The sequence below is a fragment of the Volvox carteri genome (genome assembly GCF_000143455.1).
Source record: "Volvox carteri f. nagariensis unplaced genomic scaffold VOLCAscaffold_120, whole genome shotgun sequence".
Taxonomy (NCBI): domain Eukaryota; kingdom Viridiplantae; phylum Chlorophyta; class Chlorophyceae; order Chlamydomonadales; family Volvocaceae; genus Volvox; species Volvox carteri.
Window position 1 is genome coordinate 12,806 of NW_003307663.1, and position 10,222 is coordinate 23,027.

Sequence of the window (10,222 nt, forward strand, 5' to 3'; positions counted from 1 at the left end):
TAGCATAGCATAGCACGTACGGCATAGCGTAGCATAGCATAGCGCGTACGGCATAGCGTAGCATAACATAGCGCGTACGGCATAGCATAGTGCGTACGGCATAGCGTAGCATAGCATAGCGTGTACGGCGTAGCATAGCATAGCATAGCGCGTACGGCATAGCATAGCGCGTACGGTATAGCGTAGCATAGCATAGCGCGTACGGCATAGCGTAGCATAGCATAGCGCGTACGGCATAGCGTAGCATAGCATAGCGCGTACGGCATAGTATAGCGCGTACGGTATAGCGTAGCATAGCATAGCGCGTACGGCATAGCATAGCGCGTACGGCATAGCATAGCGCGTACGGCATAGCGTGGCATAGCATAGCGCGTACGGCATAGCATAGCGCGTACGGCATAGTGTAGCATAGCATAGCGCGTACGGCATAGCATAGCGCGTACGGCATAATGTAGCATAGCATAGCGCGTACGGCATAGCATAGCGCGTACGGCATAGTGTAGCATAGCATAGCGCGTACGACATAGCATAGCGCGTACGGCAGCGCGTACGGCATAGCATAGCGCGTACGGCATAGCGTAGCATAGCATAGCGCGTACGGCTAAATTTGCGTGCTAGGCTCCACAAGCTTAATTTTCTTCCGCCGGTGCGTAACACTGCACATCACGCAGCTGCACGTGCCGACCCGCAGGTGACGGCACAGCAGCGGCTGCATGACACTGCACAGTGTACATGAAATGCGTGTGACATACACGCCGTACGCGTCGTATGCGCTATGCCGTACGCGCTGTGCTGTGCCGTACGCCCTTAAGCGCCGTGCAACGCACGCAGCGACGGAGCTACGGCCCACACGCACGAACAGCGCGCTCTAGTCCGTCGTTCCGTCTCTCCGTCTGTCCACCAAGTCGTCGGTTCAACCCTGAGCGCGATGTTCGCGCACTTTTTTTTCTCTTTTTTTTTCTCTTTATTTTTTTCTCTTTATTTTAATTCGGTGCTCGTTATGTGAACGACCTTTTTGCGGGATTCGACTGTGAACCTTGCGTACGATTCAAATGCTTGGCCGAAGCACACGCTTGCGCCCGCCGAATCCGAAGCCGAAGTGCACGATTCACGCGGGTCTGGATGCGTAATTCGGTGCGCAATTCAGCCTGCAAAGCTTTAGCGTGCATTTCGATGTGCGCTTCGACGCGTCATTCGATTCCGCTCCGAAACAAATGCCGTACGCGTTTCCTACAGGTTCTTCGATTGTGCTTCTCGTGATTCCCCTCCTCACTACGCGGAAATACTTTCCAGCTTCTTGCTCCTTCTGATCGATTCTTTTGCGTTATTCGCCGTTTACGAGCCCGTATTCTTCCCGGCTGAACTAATATACGTGTTCGCTTCGTCGGGTCCGCGTTCATGTCGGATCAGGTGCCTGTTTCGAAACGGCTTCGGCTTGGGTCCCTTGCGGACGGATTCCGTAGTGGAAGAACACGCCCGCTCGCTGATTTGAGTGCGCCTCGTGTAACTGAGCAACAGCAGCCTGCCGCATCGCAGCGGCAAGCCGTACCAACGGTTCCAGCGGGGCCCGCAGAGGACGGCCGCCAGCAGACGGCGGCTACTGCAGATACACAGCTGGAGGGGCGTCATCAGGATGCAGACCCTTCTGCTGCAGAAGTACGAGAGAGATGGCGGCGTCAGAAAGCTGTGCAGCGTGCGGCAGCCCTTCCTGAGTTACGGCTGCTGCAGCGGCAGCAGGACGCTGCGCGGCATGCGGCTGCCCGTGCTGTCCCGGAGGTGAGGGCACGGCAGCAGGTGTCTAACACTGCACAACATGCTGCTGCGCATGCTGATCCGGAGGTCAGGGCACAGCAGCAGGTGCGTGACACTGCACGCCACGCAGCTGCGCGTGCTGACCCGGAGGTTAGGGCGCAGCGGCAGCAGCGGAACACAGCACAGTATGCAGCTGCACTCGCTGACCCGGAGGTGAGGGCACGGCGGCAGGTGCGTGACACTGCATGGCGCGCAGCTGCACGTGCTGACCCGGAGGTGAGGGCGCATGAGCAGCAGCAGAATACGGCACAGCATGCAACTGCACGTGCTGACCCGGAAGTGAGGGTGCAGCAGCAGCTGCGTGACGCTGCACGGCATGCAGCTGCACGTGCTGACCCGGAGGTGAGGGCGCTCCAGCAGCAGCGGAATACGGCCCAGCATGCGGCTGCGCGGCAGGTGCAGCAGCAGAATCAGCAAGCCGCCCCTAGGGATACGCTGTTGGCTCGCATGCACCGTCTTCTACGATTCGCAGACCTTCATCATGGTGACGTGATTGAGTTGCCCGAGTTTCTTTTGGCGCTTCCAGAGGGCCGCGTGCAGGACCTTCCTGGCGGTCAGTTACCACCTGACAGGCAGGTACCGTACACCGTGCAGCTGCAGTGTGCATCGACCATGGCTGCTGCCTTGCGCCGGCGCATGCCCTCCCGTGTCTGTGCTGTGTGCTCTGAGGTGTGCTCGGAGGACCAGTCGACGGTGATGCACTGGACGGAGATTCCCAACGTTGACATTTTACGTGCCGACGTCATGTGTACGGATGCTGTGCAGCGCTGGGGGCGTACTCTGGTGTGGCGGCGGATGGCGCGTACAGCTCAGGGAGACGCACCGCCGCCACCTGATCCAGTCCTACCTGCTCGGTATCGTGTTAGCCGGGCTGAGCGAGCTGGTGCTGTGGATGAGGACGGCGGTAGTGCTAGTGGAGCAGGCAGGCTGGTGGATGATGCGGCGGACGGAGCACTGGACGTGGATGCTGGTGCTCAGGAGACTGGCGATCCGGATTTGACGACGGCTGGGCAGCAGCCCGAGCCCGAGCCCGAGCCCCAGCAGCTTCCACCGGATCAACAGCCGCGCCCACCGCGGGTGCTGCCCAGAGCCTGCCCGGACGACCCTGCTAGTGTGGAGGTGCCCTATTGCATGCGTCTGGAGCCGGACCTGCCCAACCGCACTATGCTGGTTGGCGATGGTGCTGCAGAGCACATATTCGTATGCAACATCTGCCACAAAGCCCTTAGCGGTGAGTCGTTTGCTCCGTGCTCGCAAGCCGGTTGCCTAGTGCCTATGAGCTGTGACTTCTGCCTGCGTTTCCTTGCTCCCTTCATCTGCGGCATGTACTTGTCTCTCCTACCTTTGCTGCCTACGTTCCTACTGCTTCCTTAGTCATATCGGCTCTGCTCGCCCATGTTTGCTCTTCTACTACAGCCCGCCGAGTCCCTGAAGCTGCGCTGGCGCGCCTGGACCCTGGCGATGTGCCGCGCGTCAACCATCTGGGTGACCCTCTGCCGTCGCCCACTTTTTTGGAGGGGCAGCTTCTGGGTCGTGGTCGTATCATTCAGCAGCTGCTTATCATGTACCTCGCAGACCGGCCGCCAGATGTCTTCCCCCGTGCCGTAAAGACTCACGGCATTGGGGTCGTCAATCCCGACCCGAATCTGCTGCGAGGGCAGCTGCCAGCGCGGGCATCCGACCTGGCCGGTGCTATCACGGTCGTGTGTGTCGACCAGGTTCGCAGCCGGGCGGAGCTGCTGGAACGCGTGCGAAAGGCACCAGGTCTACAGGTGCGAGGGCAGGTCATCGTCGCTTGGGTCCGTTTCTTACAGCACAACGACGAGGAGGAGCTGGCTATCGATGAGGACGCTCTGCAAGAGTACGAACGGATGGGCTGTGCTGCAGGCGTGCCGGACGAAATCTTGCATGCCGCCCTTGCGCCGACGGATCCAGAGGTGGCGAACGTTCTCCGCACCACCTTCCTGCACGACCGCACGGGTGCGGCAGGTGTGCGGCAGTTCCAAGACGTAGTGGAAGCGGCTGTTCGTGATGGCAATCTTGCCGATGCAGCTGCGGCACCTGACGCGGATACTGCAGGACCCGTGCAACCTACGCTGGCGGATCCGACCCCGACTGCAGGTTTGTTAATTTGTTACTGTGTTTCATGTTAGCTCTTGTGTACCCTCTGTTTTCGTGTTGCCCTCGTACTGCGCTTTCTGCACCGGACAGCCACTACCGCCGCTGCCCCGTGCATCAAAAAGGGCGGCCTGTTGTCATAACAAATCTTCATGCGCAGCTTTGCCCACTGGATAGGCTGGACTCTCGCACCATCCTCGCCTGCCCTGCTACTTATGTATTCTACTGCTCCTCTGTGTGTGTTATTGAATGCAGGACAGGACCCTGTGCCGGGGCCATTCACCGCCATTCTACGAGGACCTGCTGATCAGCCAGTTGAAGGTCCACCAGGTGCGTGCGTTCTCTCACTTGGCTGCCCATAGGGCTAAACGCGTTTTCGCTCGTGTCTGAGGCGATTCGATTTCACTTCTGTCCAGCATATGTACACGCCGTGTGCTGCGTCTACCGCCGCGTGTACCATGCTGGCTGATCGTATTGCCTGCCACATCGTGCATTCTGACCCAGCTCTTGTGCATCTGTCGTCTGATCATGCAGTTGATCCGGCAGCTGCCACTCTGGACGAACTGGAGCTGATCCTGCCGCAGCCGTCGAATGTTGGTGATGATGGCAGTGAAATCGACCGCTTCCCAGGCCGAGTGGAGGACCTTCTGACTGGCCGCGCACGGATTGCGTTTGCGGCTGGTGGTCGTGACAGCCACGTGCTGGATGACCGTCATCCCGCCATCCTCACCCTTTGCTTCCCCCAGTCCTTCCCATACGGCTTTTCTGGTCAGCGCCCCCGCGGCATGTCTTTTCCGGCATATTGTCGCCACCTACTGCACCGCGTGCCGCGGACGCAATTCGGCGGCAACCTCATGCTGCTGGCACGCATGTACGACATCTGCGTGCGCCACGAAAGCATGGCGCAGGTGGGAATTACCATGAACATGCGGCCGCATCTTGGTGAAACCAGCGGCGCGTGTGCCGCGTGATGTCATCCGTGCTATGGGCACCATACTGGCGCTGCCGTATCGGCACTCGCAGCGGCGGCAGCTGCTTACACAGCAATCACCGCTGGTTAAGGCGCTGGTGGAGGGGGCCCGCCTCAGTACTTTGCGCCTCGACCTTACGGACGCATATTACAACGGCGCCCGCTCCAAAATGCGTGAAGCCGCCCTCACCATTGGCTGGCCTCCGCTGTTCTTCACCGTTAATCCGGCAGATATGCATGCAGCTTGTGCAGTCGTGGCATCCGGACAGGTGTTGGACTTCGACGATGACGGACGACCGCAGCATATCCCGAGCACGGTGGAAAAGTGGCGGCGTGTGAAGGATGACCCGTACAGTTGCGCCGCTCTGCTGGTGGCCACCAAGGAGGTTCTGGTGGAAGAGCTCTTTGGGTTTGCGCCAGGCGCCATGCAGCAGACCAACCCGCACTGCTTCTGCGGGCTCACGTTTGAGGTGGCGGTCAAGGTGGAACAGAGCGGCCGCCTTGCCCTGCACATCCACGGTGTCGCACATGTGGCCGCATTTGCAGTCGAGCGTCTTCAGGCACTGTTCAACGGACCCAACTGCCGAGCGCTGGCCCTTGCATACGCACTGTGCGCCATGTGGTATCCCTCGCCGTACTATGACCCTTTCGTCCACGGAACAGAACACTGCGTCATGGACATGACCGTCGAAGAGGCCCGGCAGCATGGCCGTGCACCTCCGCCCATCGACAAGTCCTGCCCGCCTGCAGCATACGATTTTGGCAGGCTCGCTGGGTGTGCAGGTGGCGGGCTCCCGCCTCCTCCTCGGCACGCTGCTTGCCGTGCACACCACGCAGCCGTTGTTCGCAGCACTCTTACTCATACACATAACGACACGTGCAAGCGACATGGCTGCCGTGGCACAGATGATAGCTGTGGCATGGTGTTCCCTCGTGTCCTGCGCAGCGCCTTCCAGTGGATTGGCACCGGCGGCCTCTTCCTTCTGCCGCGATTGGGCCCGAACATTATACCGCACATGCCAGCTGCAGCGCTGGCATTTGGGTGCAATCAGCTGTTTACTCTGGCGTGCGAGGTGGATCGCGTCTACACGGCAGAGGCAGCAGCGCAACTGGCCCGCCCTGAAGATGAACGGGGGGACTGTGCACTGCTGCAACCTGCCGCTGACCGCGCCCGCGACTCTGCCTACTACAGCACGAAGTACACTGGCAAGAGCATCAACGACAGCCAGGCGCAGCTGACATGCAACGCTCTTACCCGAGTGCAGGACTTCCTGCTCGCTGGAAGGACGCCAACTCCGGGTGCTAGTGGGCCCACTGCCTTTGGCAACATGTGTGCCACTGTGCATCGCATGACCGCTGCCATTACGGCTGGTATGGCGCTTGTCGCCATGAAGCTGGACGGTCATTCCACCTTCGAGGCGACGTTCGAAAGCGCATACCTGCAGGTAGACGCGTTCACAGCGCTATCTGCGGGCGCCGAGCAATCTCCTGAGGCGGCGACTACAGCAGCAGTACTGGTGGAGGCTGAGGAGCAGGAGGGCTACACGGTGACCAACGCCGTGCAGAGCTATGTGCTGCGGGGGGAAGAACTCAGCGGCCTGGACTGCAGCGTGTACAATATCGTCTCCAGCTATGAGGTTCGACGTGTGCCGCCAGCTCAGCACCCGCACCGAGAGCGATTGGGTCTACAGGTCCCGGTGGCAGTTCGACGCCGCAAGCGCACTACCCCTGCTGCACCCATAACCGCCCCCGTGCCTGCCCCTGTGCCTCTGCTGACTGCAGCCCCGGCCCCTCCTCCTGAGCCACCTGCTCCTACAGCTGCAGCGACACTCGACCATCCAACGTCTCAGACAGCCACGGAGCTGCCCCGCCTGGTGGCCTTCCACGGCACGCATCCGCTGTACAGAACACATGTCCACATCCGCCTACCGCGGCCGCGATATGTACAACTTGGAGGCTCTCTTCCCCGCCGGCCCCGCCCTGGCACCTCTGCTGCGAGCATGGCGCAGTACTACGCGTTTGTCCTGGGTACTTTCAAAGCTCACCGGGGTCAGCCCATCCCCCCCGGGCTGACTGTAAAGGAAGCCTACGACACCTGGTGGGCAGAGCTGGCCACTACCGAGGCAGGTCGCTCATACCAAGCGTACGTAACGGTGCTGCTGGACAACATCGAAGAGGACCACACAGGGAAAGCCCGCCGTCAGGCGGAGTACAACCAGCGGCGCCGCCAGCAGCGTGCGGCGGCGGCAGCAGCCGCGCTGCCTGAAGGTGACAGCACGAGCACTTCGGATGGAGACACCGACGACGCCATCCGCGGGCATCTCAGACCTGATCCTGAAACACAGCCACCCGCCGAGGGTCAGCTGGAGCACTTCGTGTACATCCCGGGTCAGGAGGATCCGACGGCTGGCACCGACCTCGCCGCCGTCGCTCTTACGGATCTGTTTGACTGCACCAACGCTGCTGGCGCGTATGCCTATGATGCGGCACGGCGCTGCCGAGCCCCGGCCTTAGTGGACGGCCATGGTGCACGCAGCGATCGTTTTAGCCGTCGGATCACACCAGCGGACCTGCCCCTCCTGACCGAAGCGAGCAAGCGTCTGAAGCGGTATCTCGTTGCAGCAGCAGCCGGCACTGTTGAGGCAGATGGGGGCGCCCACACGGGACTGACGGCCCCACCTGAGATGGACACCCCTCATATTGAGCTGCACCGCCCCACCAGCGGACCCCTGGTTGCCATTGTGCGCATGCCTGGCACTCCTGAGCGGACTGAGCAGGCTCGCATGCCCATCTATGTGCACCTCCCCCAGCCGCCCAGCATCGACGACACCATCGAGCTTTTCACGCTCGCCCCCCACCAAGCCGTGCCCTTCATGCTCATGGCTCAGTACTTCGATCGCCGTGATGAGCCCAACCCTGGCGACCCGCCGCAGATGCTTGTGGAGGGCAAGCCCGGTACCGGAAAGACCCAGTTTGTACAAGCGCTCCTCTGGTACACTTTCCAGCATGGCTGCCCGCACTGGGCGGCCACCTGTGCCTACTCATGGGCTGCTGCAGTTGCATTCAACACGCCGGTGCATCGCAGCCTCTCTACCCACGCAATGTTCGCCCTATCTGCTGGCAGCAACCGAGCGGAAAGCGTCAGAAAAGGCAGCGCAGCCAGCCTACAGGTGCATCGCAATGTCGGCGATGGTGCGCTCATCATTGACGAGATCGGTATGAACAGCCTGGACCATCTGGGCGCATGCAACCAGTCTTGCACTCGTCACCTGTTGCCGCCGTCGCATCTCGCTCGTGACCACCCTGCAGCCACCATCTTCAGCGGCCGCCCCAGCGCCAACACAGGCGACGAGTTCCAACACCCGAAGCCAGGTGGGCCGCCCCTCTACCGGTACGCCGCTGATGTAGAATGCAACCCCCAGTTCTCGCCCTCCGTCCCGGCCGCACAGCCTCTGCACGGAGAGGAGGACAACGATGGCGACCCTAACGAGGCCGCTGCTGGATCCCAAGGCGGTCAGCAGCAACCCGAAGTAGCAGCACGCCGGCCCCGGGCCGTCCCACAGGCTCAGAGCTGCATACTCGAGGGCTTCCGGGTTTACCGATCCCTGGCTAAGACCGTCTTCTTGCTGGAGAAGCAGCAGCGCCAGGACAGCAGTCCCTCTGGTCGTCGCCTGACAGAGTACGCCTCTATGTTCGGCGGTGAGCCAGCCACAGAGCAGCGCATAGCCGAAATGGTTGACGACCTCAACAGCCGCGCCGTCGTCGACTTAGCCGACCTAGCGCACCTCGAGCCGCGCGTCGTGCTGCAGAGGAACGAACCACGCCACACGCTCAACACCCGCCTCATAATGCTGGAAGCACAGCGCAAGAACCAGCGCCTCGTGGTGTGGAATGCGGACCACGTCCCTGTCCAGAAGCGCGGCGCCGCTGTAGAGCCAGCCCTGACACACGTGGAGAAAGCAGTTGCGATGCGAATAAAGGATTACGACTTTGGCCACACCACCGCCGACACGTGGTACTACCATGGCGCCCGATACATCCTCCTTGATACGACGGCTGCCGATGCCGGGGCGAGTCACAACAACGAGGTGGAAGCCTGCGGCCTGCTTGAGGATGGCCGCGAGCCAGCAGATGACGGCCACGGCCCCTACCGCCGGCTCAAGTACCTTCCAGCGGCCGTCATTGTGCGGCCTATAAACGGCCATATCCCCGACACCGTGCTGCGGGGCCTTGCAGACTACGCCAGCAGGGGTGGCGCCTTCATCCTGTCACCCCGGGCGTCTTGCATTGCCGAGGTGGAGATGCCCGCCCCCGGGTGTGGCACCCTCACAAAGCAGGTCCGGCGCCTCAACGTACCGCTCGGCGACCGCCAGGCGGTCACCGATTACTTCGTACAAGGCCGCAGCTTCAAAGATGAATGCTGGCTGGTGGATCTTGCTGTCCCACCCAACGGCATCAAGCGTGCCACCCTGTATGTGCTGCTGACCCGCTTTAAGACGTTGGACCACGTCCGTCTGCTACGTCCACTTTATACCACGCCACACGAGCGCAAGAAGGTCATCAAACAATTCCTCAGCGCAACCAAGCTCGAGCCGGATCTGGCCGCCAACCTGCGCCTGCTGAAGCAGGCAGCACGCGAAACGGAGCAGCGGTACACCACCGAGTTCCAGCATGCACGCCAGTTGGAAACCCGCTGGACCCGCTAGTTGACAGTTGACAAGGCTAGTTGACAGTTGAAGCCACGACCCGCCACTGTACGGCGTTAAATGACAGCGTCCGGGGTAAGGGGAATACCCCGGACGACACGCTCGCTCCCTACGGGAAGGAATGGGGAACTGCCCATCAATGTCTGTGTGGAGCCCCCTGCGGGTTCGAGTCCCGCGCGAGCGCTTCAGCGCGGGCTACCCTCTGCAAGCTCAGCCTCCTTCCGCCTTCGTATATATATATACTTGTTGTGTTGTGTGTGTGACCGATACGGCCCTCAGCAAAACAGCATATAGTGGCCCGCGCGATTCAACGACGGAGCTACGGCCCTCTCGCGCGAACAGCGCGCTCTAGTCCGTCGCCGTCTGTCCTACGAAGTAGGAAAGCGGAGGCCTTAGGCCGATCCGGCGTCCGTCTGTCGCCGTAGCTCCTACGAAGTAGAAAAGCGGAGGCCTTAGGCCGATCCGGCGTCCGTCTGTAGCCGTAGCGACTACGGAGTAGTCTATCTAGCGGAGGCCTTGGGCCGAATCGCCGTCCGTCCGTCTGTCCATCTGTCCACCTCGCGCCGGTTCAATCCCCGGCGCGCGCGCGTCTTTTTTTTGCGCTCTTTTTTTTTTC

General features: G+C 61.1%; 1 protein-coding gene across 1 annotated transcript in view; it reads left to right on the plus strand.

The window, feature by feature from the left end:
- Positions 1-1,398: 1,398 nt before the first annotated feature.
- The window catches only part of VOLCADRAFT_100467 (uncharacterized protein), a gene marked incomplete at both ends in the record, with an annotated part of 10,211 nt that continues 1,387 nt past the window's right edge, over positions 1,399-10,222 (plus strand). Inside the window, 10 exons of the mRNA XM_002959033.1 lie at positions 1,399-1,776; positions 1,840-1,857; positions 1,903-1,983; positions 2,029-3,043; positions 3,229-3,690; positions 3,802-3,933; positions 4,186-4,260; positions 4,465-4,838; positions 4,954-5,683; positions 5,738-9,551. Of these exons, the coding sequence (XP_002959079.1) occupies positions 1,399-1,776; positions 1,840-1,857; positions 1,903-1,983; positions 2,029-3,043; positions 3,229-3,690; positions 3,802-3,933; positions 4,186-4,260; positions 4,465-4,838; positions 4,954-5,683; positions 5,738-9,551 (7,079 nt within the window). The remainder of the gene's footprint in view (positions 1,777-1,839; positions 1,858-1,902; positions 1,984-2,028; positions 3,044-3,228; positions 3,691-3,801; positions 3,934-4,185; positions 4,261-4,464; positions 4,839-4,953; positions 5,684-5,737; positions 9,552-10,222) is intronic.